Genomic DNA, 16108 nt, shown 5'->3' with positions numbered 1-16108 from the left:
CGTCTTGCACCAGGTACGAAGCGCCTTGATGATGTCGAACGTAGCAGCGCTGTCCAGGCCCGTAGAGATCTCGTCACACAGGAACAGGCTCTGGCCACCGACCAGCACCTCACCCACAGTCACGCGCTTGCGTTCGCCACCACTCACACCTCGCAGCAGCGCGTTGCCCACCACCGTATCGGCGCAGCTCTCCAGACCCAAAATCTGTAGGAACAGCTCCGTGCGCAGCGCAGCGATCTCTCTCATCTCCTCCGGTTGGTCCTCCGGCCGGCCGTTGACGCACAGGTCGGCGAACTTGAACGTCTCGCGCACCGTCAGCGTCGGGATGTGGTTGTCCGTTTGGTCGACCAGACCCACGAGCTTGATGAGATCAATCTCCTCGCCACGAAGACCCGAGTACAGGATCTGGCCGCTGATCTCCGTCTGCTTGTTGTCCTGCAGCTTGCCGGCCAAAGCCTTCAGGAACGTCGACTTGCCGGCGCCAGGGTTGGCCAGGATCAGCGTCATGGAGCCAGGCTTGATGATGCCGCTCATCGGGTGCAGCGCGTGCTTGGTGGTCATGGGCACCTTCTGCCACGGCGTGAAGATGGAGGCCAGGTGCGACCCCACTGTGCCGTAAGCGCCAGCTTCAGCCGGAACCTGCACCGAGAAGGACAGGTTCTCGAAGCGCACCTCGGGCGTCGGCAGCTGCAGGTTGATCTTGCGCGACAGGTGGTTGTACTTCTTGTAGAAGCGCTCGAGGCCGCCGTTGAGCATCGTCTCGAGGTTGTCAGCCCGCAGCGTACTGTACCGACTGACCATGGTGTCACCGCCGCGGTTCGAGTACGGGTCCTGCAGACTGCGGAAGTTGAGCGAGCGGTACACGCCGGGGACCTCTTCGCCAGCATCGTTCGCCTCTGGTTGCAGCAGACTCATCTTGGACGTTGACTCCGTCGGGATGATCGAGGCAAAGGAGACGAACTGGTTGACAGGTAGAGAGAGGTGTCGCGGCGGGTGGGTCGTTCGGCTGGGTGGTGAGCCGAACGGGGCGGGTGGGTCCTCGGTCGGCCGAGGGGAATCCGGGAGTGAGGATTTCAAAGAGCTGTCGAGCGCGCGGTTAACTCTCAAGCCGTGTAGGTCGAGGTCGACTGGGTCTACCCGCACCCCGCTGTCAGAAGGAGGGACGGAGAGCATTCGTCCTGGTATCTTTGGTCTCATTGGCGCGCGAGTGTTTCCCGCGGCAGTCTTATGATGCCATCTGCAAAATATCTTTGATGCAAAAACTAACAAGTATGTAAGTGCGGGCAGAGACGACTCCCCTGCTGTCGGAGCTTCAGCATATTTGAGCACTCGGATGACAAACCTCTGATACAACCAACCCAACTTGGCGGGCAGATCGAATCTCTTGCCGACGCGTTGCACCCACGAATTTACAGGTGGCGATTGTTTAGCGATTTCGACCGTCAAGTTCTGAGGCATGTGGTGTATCCTCCTTCCAGCCGTGTAAACAACCTTTCGTGGTGCGTTTGTGTCTGGCGGAAACCTCCCGTGCGAGGTTAATTCTTACGGGGGCTTCGTATCATAGAACTATCGTCGATAGTGTTTTATCGTCTAGCATTGTTACTACCATTACGCGAATAGAGTCTAACCTTAGTAGCAGGTGCTCAACTCGCAGCTACACATGTATGGATTGGTCAGCATTAGATACGATCTCGTCTCGCCTCCTCAGTCTACAAGTCCACCTCCCAGTTAATCATCTTCATTCTTCTTCTTTTCAACTCAATAGACATTTGAAAAAATAGAATTTCTATATCCTGTATTGAACAGGATAAGGATTTCGACCAATATCCTCATACTAATCAGCACTGCACGCTGCAAGCGGACACTCGCCACCACCGAATTCATTGCAATCGCGGATTGTCAAGACGCCAGATTTCTGGCTCTGTTGACTCGAGTGCTCGTCAACCAGTAAATTCCGCGTCGCCCGTGCGGCCCCTGCTGCGGCTGGAAGCTGTCGAGTCTCCACTCACGTCGGCCCAAGTCTCCTCGGGGCCATCCACGCGATGGTTCCAGAAGTGGCAGAAGGCTCTGAACGGAGCCATCGCAGATAGGATTCGAAATTAATCAAATACTTGTCTCCGTAGACGAGATACCCGAGTCGAATCAATTCGTGAGCACGATCTCGTGAGGATCTTTAGCGCCGCTTCCGTGTTGATGTTTAGGTAGAATTGGCGCTATAGCGTTCGTGCCAGGTGTAATTTTGATGCTGATATTACGGCCGCTACCATTGCTGCCACTCTCTTGTCTCTCACTAGCAGCAAATTTGACGATAGCTGTGAAATTTGCAGAGGTAGGTTGACTTTCTTGTCCATGACCGCGACCACCACGCGCAACGCAAGCGTCTTCTCCACACCGCGCAAATGTAGTGTTTCGTCACGAATTCTAACTGGCAACGATCGCGCCAGCAGCAGGGGGGGGCAAGTTGATACCTAAGATGGCCAACTTCTCGCCAAATATTAGCGCGGAACCCGGCCGTTCATCCGTCAGGCCAAGTCTGAAGTGAAGTAGTCACTCAACCGCAGGTTCTTGACCTCTTCAGATAAAACCACGGCCCCGATACTACCGTCAGTACCCGTTACACAACCTGACGCGATCCATTCCTCTCGGTAAAAGTGCAATAAGCACAGACAACTGTCGTAGGCATGAACCGCACATCCGACATGCGGCGTCGTAGCGCTTTGGCGAGCAGATTAAGGAGTCTACATAGTAGATGAGCACGAAGTTGACTATGGCCGGGTAGATTACAAACCAAGCTGTCGCGAGCGCAGCTTGCTCAGCTCCGAAAACGCACCCAACAGTCCAAAATGCCGTCAAAGTAAGTTTTAGTCGGGGGAGTGATGCAAATGGGAGGATTTTGAAGCTTCCTGCCGCTGAAAGACAGCCGATCCCCACCAAACCACACTTACCACATCCGAGCACCAGCGCATTCCTTCTTGGTCTTCGATTAACTCCACGAAAAGTTGCTGGACCACGCTGATTTCGAGTCTGTCAGTCGGGGTGGTCTTGATTCGGTGGCTGGTAAGCATCGCCGCGTTCATTTCGGGGTTGCCAGCTTGATAAGACAGCGACGATAAATTCCACTCGCGAGGCTTCTCTGTTGCATTCAAATGCTGAGTAGTGAACGCGCGTGGCGTATTTGCTGGAATCATGAACGCCAAGTCTGCGCCTACGACGAATGTTCGTTGGCCTGGACGCTCGTAAAAATATCTAAGAAACGTCATATAGTGCCAAGTGAATCTGTTTGGCATTTCATCCTAAATAGATTGTCTAACTTATTTATTAAAACTTTAATGCAACCAGAAGCAAAATGTACTTTTCTAAGTGGCGCTTGTCGGTTCCACACCTTTGACGAGGAATGGACTCGAACCAGTTGAAATGGTAATCATTTAGAAAAGGAGATATTAATAATATTTTTTAGTAAATCAAAGATTGTTTTTGAAAAGCTCAATGTAACTATGATGCATTGTTAAATGATAATAATTAAATAAAGATAAAGACATTGTCCGAAGCTTTCCAGCCGAGACTGTCAAACTTTGGCTGCACGGTAGGTAACTTGAACGGGGAAGTTTTAGTTGTGCAAATACACAGATTCAAAGTAAGCATTGATCGCTATAAACATTACGACCTTAGGAAGGCAGGTAGAGGTGTTGTCGTAGCAGTTCCCGGATAGGATCTTCCGTGGCGCTACGCCCTTTCAAATATTTGCACAGCCATGTGCGCTTGCAGAACCTGGCGGGCTGCCATCTGCGCTGTTGTACAAATCTCGCTTGAGGTAACATTTCAAACGAACACGCAATGTTAGCTGAGCGAACAACAAGCAGTTGCAAGGCAACAAGAAATTACCTATCACGTTGAGTGAGGGCGAAGATATGGTACACTGCCCCAAACACCCATCCTCTCGTTGTGTTCGTACGGATGCTATTATGATAGCTCGCGCTTGCTCGAGGACTCCTATTACTTGCCGTAGGTTTGTTTCACTTACAGTAATGGCAAATCTTCGTCATGAATTACAGTACATGTACGCAGACGCGCTGATACAGGCAGCCCCACATGGCAAATTTTTGTTTTCAGTCGAGTGCAATGTGGCAATAGAGCGCTTAAGCTACAGGACCAAAACGTCTTTCAGGACGAAAAAAAACTTCGTCCCAATATTTCGTACCGAATATCCAAAAGGGCGCTTAAGCTAATCACAACGCAACGAATCAAATCACTACAGAACTCCCTCCTTGCCAGCCATACCAGAGACAATGGAGAGCGACAGCTCCGGCGAGATACTCACCTTGGGCTCCACTGCGTCGCTTCAGCTTGGCCAAGACGACCCTCCCCTGTCACCAGTGTAAGGCCCTGAGTCGCAGCAACAAGCTGCTGCGCCCGACGATGTTGAGGATAGCTCCGAGGAAAAGAGCTTTGAGGAAGTTGACGAGCCGGAGCAGCGCTCCCGCTTCAACGCCACCAGCGACAAGGCTCTGTTAGCTGAAGTCCTCGCCACGCCTCCATTTGCTGCTGACCGTAAAACAGTAACAGGTGTGTGGAAGGGAGTGGCTAACCGACTAAACGCTACTCTGTCAGAAGATTTTAGCTTTCGAGCGTGCAGGGACCGCACCAATCTTTCCTACGGAAGTATGCAGTGCGGAAGGCGCGAAACGAAGCCGCTAGCGGCACCAGCGAGGTGCACACAGAGAACGATGACATCCTTGAGCAACTTCAGCAGCTCAAGAACGCAGCCGTGGCTGAACAGCAGGAAAATAAGGCAAAATCGACCTCTAAAACGCAGGAGCTGGAGACTGCAGGTCAACTCCTCATGCAGGCAGCAGAAAAAAGGTAGCCTCGTAATGTTGTGTTGACTGCAATGTATTTCGTCTAATTTTGAATGCTTTTATGTAATTGTATGAACAGGGTTTCCGAGAGGCTGGCCGCTGGAACCAAAGATTCGGGCCATCCTAAGCGCCGTCGTCTCTCCACGTTGCTTGACCAGGAGCTTGAAGAAGCTATCGAGCGTAGGAAACTGGAAGCGGAAAAGGTCGAACTTCACCGAGTAGAGCTGCAACATCGTCGAGAAGAACTCGAGCAGCAAAAACGTCAGCAAGAGCTGCTACGCGAGCAGATCCAGCAGCAAGCTGCTCAGACCGAGTCCATTTTAAAACCATTAGCTTCAGCTATTAGTAACAAGTGAATCTAAAATGCATGTATATTGTGATGTTAAACGGAGAAGTAGCTTTCTAGCGACGGAGGCTCCACGCCAAAATATCTGCTGTTATTGTTCCTTCCACGAAGAATAGTGATACAATTGGTCAGAACCACTGCCGTTTTGTACAGCTTTGCTACAGGAACTTCTCCCAAACACATTTTTCTCTTGTAGTCGACACCAGCCCAGTAGTTGACAACCTGACCGTACGGCCATTCCACGGACGTCCTGACCTTCGACATGGAGGCGTTTATTGCAGCTTGAGCGGGTGTTAAACTTGATCCTTTAAAAGGAGATACAAACACATCGGTACGGTCGTACGCTTGGTCCCCGTAGACAAAGTAGCCTTGAAATCTCCCGTCGCGTCCTCCAGTCCGGACTCTCGCAGCAGTAGGATGTCGTGTCTTCGGCCTTCAGCCGGCCCGTGTAGGTGGAAGATCATGCCGTCTGGAGTAACGACGGTCTGGAACTTGAGCGCATGCTTGCGTTTGTGACCACTGTACACACTTTGCTGCTCCCGAGCCCCTCCTGGCCTGCAAATGCCCCTAACGGTTCCGTCCACGAACCCCCAAATACGGTCCAACTCAGCGCCTTGGTCGTAGATAGCTTGGCTAAACTCATGCAATCTAGAGCTCACATAATCTAAATTCCCCTTGAGCAACCTGCTGCATCTCTCGCTAATAAAATCGATCACAAAGTAGAAAATACTACTTAGAGCGCTGGGCCACCGGCCGTAAATACCTGACATCTCCATCCATCGCGTTGGGTAGCAAAGTCTGTGTAGGGTGATGCAGAGTCCTTCGAGACCGCTACAACACGTACGAGAGCTCGCGCCCGTGCGAATGACGTCCGGCAGCTGAAATGAAGCTTGTAAACGGCGTAGATGGCGTTGGGTGAAGCGGTAGAACAGCAGGCAGGTGTCGTCCGTGACGTTGTTGATGTCGAATCGGACACGGGGTATAGAGTATCGTGGCGAAGCCTCCGATAGCAATAGCAACGCGCTGTGGCGCAGCCTGGATGCCGCCTCCCAGTCTCCATGTATTCTCTTCACGCGTGATGTGTCCAGCATCTCCTTCGCCGCCTGGCGGTAAGCGAGTACATCATCGTCGCTGTCGCTGTCGCTGTTGGAGTCCATCGTTATGGCTAGACTATAGATTTCACACTGGCTCCGCCTCTGATTCCGTTTCGTCACAACAAGCTCTTACGAAAGTTGTCGTCCTCAGACAACGAGACGCAATCGAGAGGACGAAAAAATATCAGATTTTCTCAGATTTTTATCAGATTTTCGTTTCGTTCTGAACTGCTTAAGCGCTCTAATCTCGACACTCGGCGCAATCATAACGCAAAGCTTCTTCTTGCTAGGATTTGCGAGTTTAGCCGAGATCGGCCCTCAACTCTATACAGTAGCATTTTCGGTTCTTTGTTCCAAAACTTCAACACTGGAATGCTACGTGAACTGCCCATTGCCAAACCCACAGCGAAAGTGCTGAGCGCTGTCTTAATGTCTTAACTCTTTGATAGCCCTCTCCTTGGTTCCAGCTGCTACGCATCGGGTGCGAGAGCTGAGCTGCAGGATTCGACACAAGAGCTGAGGGTGAGCCCAAAGCCGCTCCTGCGTTGAATTTGTCGGTAGCGCAACAACTTGTAAACAAAAAATTCCCCGTCGATGGGATCGCTGTTTGGATCTGTCCGCTTGAGGTACCTTGTGAGTCGTCCACCACAGCAGCAGACAAACCTCTCGCTGCACAACTTCGAAGTTGTGCAGCGAGAGGTCACGACACCACAAGCTAGTTACCCGAGTTTGATTCATCAGATGAAGTTGACACGATGGATGCACGTCGCTGTGACCATCTCCATGGCCATTGCCTCGGCGGCCGCGTTCGACCTCTCCCTGCTCGACGACGATGATATCCTCCGCGAAGGTACCGTGTACGCTCCGAAACAAGAGGAAGGACGAGCGTTTGGTGCTTCACTCTCGCACTCTTCGTCGGGCTCTGCTGGGAGTTTTTCAGCTTCTACCAGCTTCTCGACTTCAGGGTCTGGCTCAAGCTTCTCGGCCTCAGGTTCTGGCTCAAGCTTCTCGGCCTCAGGTTCTGGCTCAAGCACATCGATCTCAGGCTCCGGTGCTAGCTTCTCTGCTTCGGGCTCGGATGCTAGTTTGTCCACGTCTGGATCGGACGCTAGCTCCTCCACTTCATCCGACTCCAGTCTGTCGGCATCCGGCTCTGACGCTGCTAGTTTGTCCGCTTCTGGGTCTGGACCCGGTTCGGCCGCGCCTCCTACGACGTCTTCTACTGGGTCAGCAGACACGACCCCAACGTCCGGCAAAGGAGGCCTACTCGCACCGTTCTCGACCGAGGAGCCACCCGAGACTCTGTTTCCCCGTAATGTCCTAGGAGAAATGGCGCCTATTATCAACGTCGCCAAAGGTCTGCTCGGAAAGCCCCTCCCGACGAACAAGTGGTGGGGGAACCTCATCCACACCACGGTCGAGGGGCTCAACACGAAGGCCAACCCCGGTTGGTCCAACCCGTACGCGGTCAAGCTGCCGAAAGAGGCTCCGTACGGCATCCAGGCGTGCTACTCGTACAACTACCGCCAGTTGTCCGCCTTGACCGACGGCGTGGCTGAGTTTTACTTGCACGACTTCGTCAACGACATCACGCTCTCGGCCACGGAGTTCGCCGGAGAGGCCAACCCCATCTACGAGGTCTACTCGTTCAGCGACTTCGGAATCGAGGTGCGCGCGTGCCTCGAGAACGAGCAGCAGTGCATCGATTCCGCTCTAGTGCATGGCATGGCCTTCATCACCGCGACGTACGACAGTCTCACGGCCAGTATTGAATCCGAGTACACCATGAAGATCGTGGACAAGTCCGTCCCGGGCAAGTACATCATCGATCTTGGTGGCAACCAGACGTGGGTCGTCTATACGGCAGCTTCGCCATCGACGAGTCGAGGAAGGCTCTGGTCTCCAGCAAACCCTTCACTGGCACTGTTCGTGTGGCGATTCTGCCGTCGAGTGAAGCCACCGACGTGTACGACAAGTACCGAACGTGCCACGTTCGCGGCGGCAATGTCTCCGTGGCGTCTCGAACCGAGTACTCGCTGCAGTGGGAGACGGTCGGCAAGAGCTGTAAGACGCACGGCCTGCTGCACTTCGCGCTGCCTCACCACTTGCCTGCTCTGAAGGGCGCCATCACGGAGAAGGACCCGAAAGCTATCGTCCTCAATTCCGCTACACGAGGTAAGATGGTTGCTCAGGTGACAACCACCGGGGAGTGGACGCTGAAGACGACCTGGAGGTGGACTTTTACCCCACGGCCAAGCCGTCCGCGAAGAAGGTCTCGAAGTTGGGTCTACTAAAGACTCTGGAGGCCGATATCGCGGATGAGTGGTCCTTGAACAAAACAAGCTGGTACTTCAACGGCAAGCAGTACCAGAAGTACGCGTCGCTGTGTCTCCTGGCCGGCGACGAAGCGGTCGTGGGCAAGGACAAGAAGCTGCTCCAGACTTGTCTGTCGAAGCTGCAGACGCTGTTGGAGCCGTTCCTGGACAACACGCTCGCCCCACCGCTCAACTACGATACCTCCTACAGCGGCCTCGTCAGCAGCCTGGGCTTCACGCTCAATAACGTCGACGCGGACTTCGGCAACACTGTGTACAACGACCACCACTACCACTACGGCTACTGGGTCACGGCCTCGGCCATGCTCAAGAGTCTCGACCCCAAGTGGAAGCGCATGAAGGAGCTGGATGCCATGATCTGGATGATGCTGCGCGACGTCGCCAACCCGAGCGCAGAGGACGCCTTCTTTCCAAAGTTCCGGTACTTCTCCTTCTACTTCGGCCACTCGTACTCACACGGCGTCACCCCCATGGCCGACGGCAAGGACGAGGAGAGCACGTCCGAAGACGTCAACTTCTACTACGGCATGAAGCTCTGGGGCCAGGTGTCCAAGAACAAGGCCGTCGAGGACCTGGGCAGCCTCATGCTGCGGCTCAACGCGCGCGCCATCCGCACCTACTTCCTCATGACGTCGGACAACACCATCCACCCCAAGGAGTTCGTGCCCAACCACGTGACGGGCATCTTCTTCGACAACAAGGCGGCGTACGCGACGTGGTTCAGCGCCGAGAGGTACGCGATCCACGGCATCCAGATGATCCCCGTGTCGCCCATCAACGCGCTCGTGAGTTCATCCAGCAGGAATGGGACGACATCCTGTCCAAGGAGGCCATCGTCACGCAGGCCAACACGACCAACGCCTGGCTGTCCCTGCTACTGGTGAACGAGGCCGCCGTCGACCAGGCGGACGCACTGCCCAAGCTGAAACAGGCCACCATGGACGACGGCCTCACCCGGTCGTGGGCGCTCTACAACGCCGCGGCCCGAAGTCACAGCGCCAAAAAGCCGACACCCGCGTAGATGTAGAGCTGTAGCTGATTATATTATGTTGCCTATTTGTTCGTCACCATTACCATTAATAGCACTTCTGTAATTGATGCACTGCAACAACAACCATTGCGTCCTCAATCGCGATAGCATAGCATCGCCCCTCGCAATAGCTCGAATCAATTGCAGCCCCCTAGTAGTATTCTATCTCTGGTATTATTATATTAATATTAATACCTACCTTCCGCCTTCCTTTTGTATCGTCTCAGCATCTTCACGTAAAATATGGTATTCATTTTTCTGGGGAAAAATGAATAGAATATATTAGTATCATCTGCACATGCCACTAAAGTAGAGGGTCTCGCTTTAGTGCAAATTCTCCGTGTCGAAGCGTCGCAAACCTTGAAGTGCAAACTTTTAGCCGCTGCTGCATCCCGTTGAGGTTGAGCGCCATGACGCTGTCGATCCAGGAGGCCTACTCCACGCTGGGGGTGACCCGCGACGCGTCGGCCGAGGAGGTCAAGAAGGCGTACCGCAAGATGGCGCTGCAGTTCCACCCGGACAAGAACTCGGACCCGGCGGCCACCGCCCAGTTCCAGCAGCTCTCGGCCGCCTACAAGCGCGTGGACGACCACCTGAAGCGCGGCGGGTCACGGGCCCACGACGGGTTCGAGGGCCTGTTCGGCAGCGAAGACGAGGACGAGGACGAGGACGATGAGGCGTTCGACTTGGGCGGGATGCCGACCATGGAGGAGATGCTCTTCATGTTCGACGTGCTCTTCGGAGCGCCCCCGCCGCCGCCGGCCAATCGCCGCGAGCGACGCAGGATGGCCAAGAAAGGGGGAGGCGTGCGCGTCAACATTGGACGCAGAGGCGGCCGCGGCCAGGGCTTCCCGTCCTACATGGAGCAGGAGCTCATGGACATGTTCGCCCGCGGCATGATGTTCGACGACGACCTGTAAGGAGAGGAGGGGCTTTGAGTTACGTTCTTTGGGTTGCTTGTTGGGGCTCAATGCGGTTCTTCTCTGTTGCAGGTCGGAGGACGAGTTCGAAGCCTTCTTCGGACGCTCGGGGATGGGCTTCGGCGTGCGGAGCCCGAGGGAGGACAAGAAGCCGAAGAAGAAGAAGAAGGCTGCCCAACCTGACGAGGAGATGAAGCCCAGCTCGGCGAAAGCGAGCCCCACGACGAAGAAGAACCGCGCCAAGAAGAGCCCGAAGCCCGCTCCGACGATCGGGAGCAAGGTCTGCATTAACGGCAAGCACGCGGGGGTACGTACACAGTTTTTTTTTTCATGGATCAAACAACACTAAATGTTTTTTATTTATTTATTTATTTATTTGCGTGCACTGGTTGCAGGTGGTCAAGTTCAAGGGCCATGTTCACTACGCAAAGGGCGAGTTTGTGGGCGTGGAGCTGAGCTCTCCGATCGGGAAGAACGACGGCTCTATCAAGGGGGTGCGCTACTTCGAGTGCTCGCCCAGCCACGGCCTCATGGTGCGTCCCAACGACGTCACCCTAGCTGCGTGAAGTGCGTCAAGTCAAGTCGTGTGGTGGTAAGGAGCCGATTTTTATTTTTTTCATTGCTACGCATGGATTATAAGTGTGAGCAAGAGAACAGCGAGAAAAAAAAGCAACACGATACGGTCTTCTTCGGCTCTGGGGGTCTTGGCATGCGACATCAACGGCGTGCTTGCTTATCGCTTGAGGTGGCTCACGTATTTGAACGTCAGATAGATGGCGAGCTGCACCACGAACCAAATGACGATGAGGCCCGCCATGAAGTTGTACTTGCGCTCCGGCCGGAAGTCATACGTCTTCGCGATGTAGTCGGCCACCGTCATGTCCGTGGTTGTGTTGCCCGAAGTCACTGCGATGATGTCCTGGCTGTCGCCGAACTGCACGCCAACCAGAGCAGCCAGCGAGTAGCTCGACGGGATCAGATATGTGAACCACTTGTAGCCCACCTTCATGGCTGTGCGAGGCAGCAGGTAGCCCGAGAACAAGTTGAACAGACACGACAACGCACCCACAGCCACGTTCGCCACCTTCTCGTTCGGCATCAGAGCAGACATCCACTGACCGATGTACGTGCACGCCGACGTGTACAGGTAGAAGACGAACAGGAAGAAGAAGAAGTCGCCGCCGTTGTCGCTCCAGCCCACCAGCCAGTACTCGATTGTCACGAACAGGATGATCACCACAATCAGGTACGGGATCTCGGCGAACCACAGCGACAGACTGTACGGCAGCGGGCTGTAGTAGTTCGACATGCGCTCGCGGTAGTACACGGCACGCTCGGCACAGGTCACCTCGATCACCGTCATGAGGTTCGTCACGCCGATGAAGTCCATGCTGTTGTAGATGAGACCGATGTGCGAGTTGATGCGCTTCACGCTGTCGGCCGACAACTGGTAGAACGTCGTGCCGAAGATAATGGCGAAGATCGGGAACAGGAACACTCGCATGAAGTTGTACTGCGGGTTGCGCCAGTACGTGAGTCGCTGCTTCTTGGTGAGCTCGGCCAACTGGTTCCAGAAGCCCGTAGCAATCGGCCGGTAGTTGAGCGTCGAGTGCCGAACGAATTCGTCAGACACCTCGCAGAACTCAAGAGTTCGTTCGCGGTTCGACTTGTACAACTCGCTGTTCTTGTACTCCACTGAGTAGTCCTTGACGTCGCGGCCAATGCCAGCGCCGATCACCTCGAGCATGTACGTGGCCGGGTTGTATTGCGGACGAATCTCTTCCGTGCCAGGAATTGACGCGAAGTACTCGAGCATCTTGACTGAGTCCACGCCGAGGTCGCCGAAGTAGGCCGTGTATCCACCCTTCTGCAGCAGAAGCAGGCCGTCAAACAGCTCGAAGATCGAAATGCTCGGCTGGTGGATCGTACACAGCACCGTCCGTCCCGTGCGAGCAATCGACTGCACTCCGCGCATCACAATCAGAGCCGAACGCGCGTCCAGGCCACTCGTGGGCTCATCCAGGAACAGGATGCTAGGGTTTGCAACCACCTCGACACCGATCGTCACGCGCTTCTTCTGCTCCACCGACAGGCTGCCCACCATTTCACTAGCGATCGACTTCAGTTCGAGTAAATCAAGCGTTTCGTGTACCAGGTTCATGCGCTCTTCCTCGGTGAAGTTGGGCGGGAGTCGCAGCTTCGCTGAAAACACCAGCGCCTCGTAGATCGTAGCAGCCTCCGAGTGGATGTCCATCTGCTCGCAGTAGGCCGTGATGCGGCTGAAGTTGGCCGGGTCCTTGAGCTCACCGTTCACATAGATGTCGCCCACGATGCGTCCCCCAGTCTTACGGCCAGCGATGACGTCCATCAGCGTCGTCTTACCGGCACCCGTTGCGCCCATGAGTGCCACCATGCGACCAGGCTCGAAGTGTGCCGTGATCTTCTGGAGCAGTTGCCGCTCTTCACCCGAGGGCAGGGTCACGTAGTAGTCCAAGTCCTTGATGCACAGGTTTGACGGCGTGAACGGAAGACCGCCACCCTTGACCTTCGTCTGTCCGACTTCCTGCAGCGCAGTGGTCGGGGTGCTCACCTCGACGTACACACTGTGGGCCTCCTTCTCATGCTTCATGGCCTTCGCACTCACGCCCTTGAACTTTTCGTACCGGATGAAGTGCAGCGCCAGCGCATTGAAGCTCGTGAACGCGAAGTAGTACACAATGAGCACCGCAACTCCAAACCAAATGTAGCCCGTGCCTTGCTTGATGGAGAAACTCTCGAGTTGGGCCTTGCTCACTGCAGGTGAATACCGATCGCTGGAGAACTCCGACAACATGTTGGCTCGCAGCGCCCACGAGATCGGAGAGAACCAGTACATCCAGATCCAGTAGTCCGGGATCAGGTCGGCCAGGATAATGTTGCCCGAGAAGAGCAAGAAGAAGCTCACGGAGATGGCGGCCAGCGCCTGGCCAATCGTGATACTCGGTGCCAAGGAGCTGAGCATTGTCATATACGCGCTGATGGCGTGCTGGAAGCACAGCAGCACCAAATAGAACACGATGTACTTCTCGAACGTGCGCGTGAGGCCGCTCATGAAGTAGAAGAACGTGCCCAGCACGAAGGACACCGCCATATTCACCGGGATCTGCACGACGCTTTCAGCAATAGCATAGGATGACGTGCGGAAGAAGTTGCGCGGCCGCTGCTTGTAGAAGACCTTGCGCAGCTGGAACGAGATGGTGATCTGCTGCCACGCCTGACGCTGGAACAACGCGATGCTGAAGAAGATCATGCGCAGGTAGTACGTCGAGTTGACGTCGAAGTACAGCATGCCCATGACAAGTCCAATGATCAGTGCTTCAATAAGCTTACCCCATAGAAGCGGCGGGTCACGCAGCCACACCAGCTTCTGGCGGTTCAGCAGCAGCAAAGTACTGGGGATGAACGCCAATCCGAACTCGGACTGCTGCTTCGAGCGGGCCAAATTGGCCACGCTCTTGGCCTTCTTGAAGTCCTCGGGGCTCTCGAACTGGTGCTCGTTGAAGCCCTTGCCAATAGCCTCGTCGGTCTTCTTGTAGATGCTCGATTGGCAGAACAGGTTGTTGAAGTCTTCCGACGACACGGGCAAATCCTTCACCGGAACAGAGCCATTAGCGTAGCGGTGGCCACGGCCCGACGTCACTTCAATCAGGAAATCGGCCGGGTCCACACGAGGGGGGCACGTGAAGCCACGCTCCTCAAAGTAGTCGAGGATCTCCGTCCTTGGTCCATGGTACATCATGTGGCCCTCGTTGATCATGAGAATGTCATCAAACATCTCCACGACTTCGGGCGTGGGCTGCAACAGGGCAATCACGGCCGACCCTCCCAGCGTCTTGCACCACGTACGCAGCGACTTGATGATGTCGAAGGTTGCGGCACTATCTAGACCCGTAGAGATCTCGTCACACAGGAAAAGACTTTGACCGCCGACCAGCACTTCACCGATGGTCACGCGCTTGCGTTCGCCACCGCTCACTCCACGCAGCAGCGCATCGCCGACGACAGTGTCGGCACACTCCTCCATGCCCAAGATCTGGATGAACAGCTCGGTCCTCAGGGCCGCGATGTCCCTCATCTCCTCCGGTTGGTCCTCGGGGCGGCCGTTGACGCACATGTCGGCGAATTTGAACGTCTCCCTCACCGTCAGCGTCGGGATGTGGTTGTCCGTCTGGTCCACCAGGCCGGCCAGCTTGATGAGGTCGATCTCGTCCCCTCTCAGGCCGGAGTACAGGATCTCGCCACCCAGCTTCGTCTTGGCCGAGCTCTTGAGCTTGCCGGCCAGCGCCTTGAGGAACGTCGACTTGCCGGCGCCAGGGTTGGCCAGGATCAGCGTCATGGAGCCAGGCTTGATGATGCCGCTCATCGGGTGCAACGCGTGCTTGGTGACCATGGCCGGCCGCTTCCAGGGCGTGAAGATGCCGCGCAGGTGCGAGCCCACCGTGCCGTGGTCCTCCGCCGACGCGGGCACCTGCACCGAGAAGGACAGGTTCTCGAAGCGCACCTCGGGCGTGGGCAGCTGGATGTTGACCTTGCGGGACAGGTGGTCGTACTTCTTGTAGAAGCGCTCGAGGCCGCCGTTGAGCATCGTCTCGAGGTTGTCGGCGCGTAACGTACTGTAGCGACTGGCCATGGTGTCCCCGGCGCCGTGCGAGTACGGGTCCTGCAGGCTGCGGAAGTTGAGCGAGCGGTAGACCTCAGGCACGTCTGGACCACCGTCGGCGCTGGCCTCGGGCTGCAGCAGCTTCAACTTGTCCTTCTCGTCCTTGGCCATCGCTTGGAGCTTCGAGTTTGAGTGGGAACGGCTTGAGCTGCAGACGGCGAGTTGGAAAGTGAGCGCTCGGTTGGAGTTGCGCGCAACGCCAACAACGCGCCCTCTGTTGCTTGACTTGAACGGGTTCTGGGCAATGTCGACGTTTGTGTAGGGAGGATGTCCTCATTGAAGTGGGATAATGGATGCAGAAAAAAGGCATATCGGAATCGCATAGTTGATATGGGTATCTTACAAAGTGTCATCCCTACAAAATGCAATCTAACTGAAAGTACTGTGCCTCGCAGAAATTCGCATTGCCATTTCAAGACACCTTGGGCAATTCTTTTGAAATTGAAAGGTAGTTTAGCCAATCAAAACGCGTATAACTGCTGAATGTTAGCAAGAAGAAAGCATTTTTGAAGAAAATGAGAGCCTCTTTACTGCCAAATGAGAAAGACCGAAAGTAATCTTAGGTACGGTAATGTAAAATACTGCCGTAATGATAAAATACTACCAAAACAGACTAAGGTATTACTCATTATATGTTATATTGTCATTACTAAAAAAATACATACCGTACCAACAAATTGCAGCCACTTTATAGTGTTAGGTATTGTGCCTTTCTGTCGTTTTGCCACCCTTCAGAGATAGCTCCGGAGGGGTTCCGAGCATAGATTGGTCTTCCTAATCTGAAAGATGGACCAGTAAAAATTGGCTTAATTAAAGGCTGTCCTGAT

General features: G+C 54.7%; 6 protein-coding genes across 6 annotated transcripts; 3 read left to right on the top strand and 3 right to left on the bottom strand.

Moving 5' to 3' along the window:
* Positions 1-2522: 2522 nt before the first annotated feature.
* On the bottom strand, positions 2523-3287 carry PHYSODRAFT_307326 (hypothetical protein; the record flags this gene model as incomplete). The annotated part of the gene is made up of 2 exons (XM_009539982.1): positions 2523-2639; positions 2946-3287. 2 exons carry the CDS (start codon positions 3285-3287, stop codon positions 2523-2525), a joined length of 459 nt encoding a protein of 152 aa, XP_009538277.1.
* A 999-nt stretch (positions 3288-4286) lies between these two features.
* On the top strand, positions 4287-4864 carry PHYSODRAFT_341638 (hypothetical protein; the record flags this gene model as incomplete). Its single annotated transcript, XM_009539981.1, has 3 exons — positions 4287-4375; positions 4430-4556; positions 4634-4864. 3 exons carry the CDS (start codon positions 4287-4289, stop codon positions 4862-4864), a joined length of 447 nt encoding a protein of 148 aa, XP_009538276.1.
* Positions 4865-5879: 1015 nt separating this feature from the next.
* PHYSODRAFT_391016 (hypothetical protein) lies at positions 5880-6293 on the bottom strand (the record flags this gene model as incomplete). Its single annotated transcript, XM_009539980.1, has 2 exons — positions 5880-6000; positions 6043-6293. Coding segments are annotated over 2 exons (372 nt in total), but the record flags the coding sequence as incomplete, so codon positions are not given.
* Positions 6294-7079: 786 nt separating this feature from the next.
* Positions 7080-9653, top strand: PHYSODRAFT_249236 (putative endo-1,3-beta-glucanase; the record flags this gene model as incomplete). The annotated part of the gene is made up of 4 exons (XM_009539979.1): positions 7080-8143; positions 8164-8471; positions 8507-9417; positions 9459-9653. 4 exons carry the CDS (start codon positions 7080-7082, stop codon positions 9651-9653), a joined length of 2478 nt encoding a protein of 825 aa, XP_009538274.1.
* Positions 9654-10072: 419 nt separating this feature from the next.
* On the top strand, positions 10073-11148 carry PHYSODRAFT_249237 (hypothetical protein; the record flags this gene model as incomplete). The annotated part of the gene is made up of 3 exons (XM_009539978.1): positions 10073-10578; positions 10655-10889; positions 10978-11148. The coding sequence occupies 3 exons, from the start codon at positions 10073-10075 to the stop codon at positions 11146-11148; spliced, it is 912 nt and encodes a 303-aa protein (XP_009538273.1).
* A 20-nt stretch (positions 11149-11168) lies between these two features.
* On the bottom strand, positions 11169-15392 carry PHYSODRAFT_566115 (pleiotropic drug resistance protein ABC superfamily; the record flags this gene model as incomplete). Its single annotated transcript, XM_009539977.1, has 1 exon — positions 11169-15392. The coding sequence occupies one exon, from the start codon at positions 15390-15392 to the stop codon at positions 11316-11318; it is 4077 nt and encodes a 1358-aa protein (XP_009538272.1). The 3' UTR covers positions 11169-11315.
* Positions 15393-16108: the final 716 nt, after the last annotated feature.

The sequence above is a fragment of the Phytophthora sojae genome (genome assembly GCF_000149755.1).
Source record: "Phytophthora sojae unplaced genomic scaffold PHYSOscaffold_14, whole genome shotgun sequence".
NCBI classification, from domain to species: domain Eukaryota; phylum Oomycota; class Peronosporomycetes; order Peronosporales; family Peronosporaceae; genus Phytophthora; species Phytophthora sojae.
This window is presented reverse-complemented; position numbering and strand designations above follow the sequence as displayed.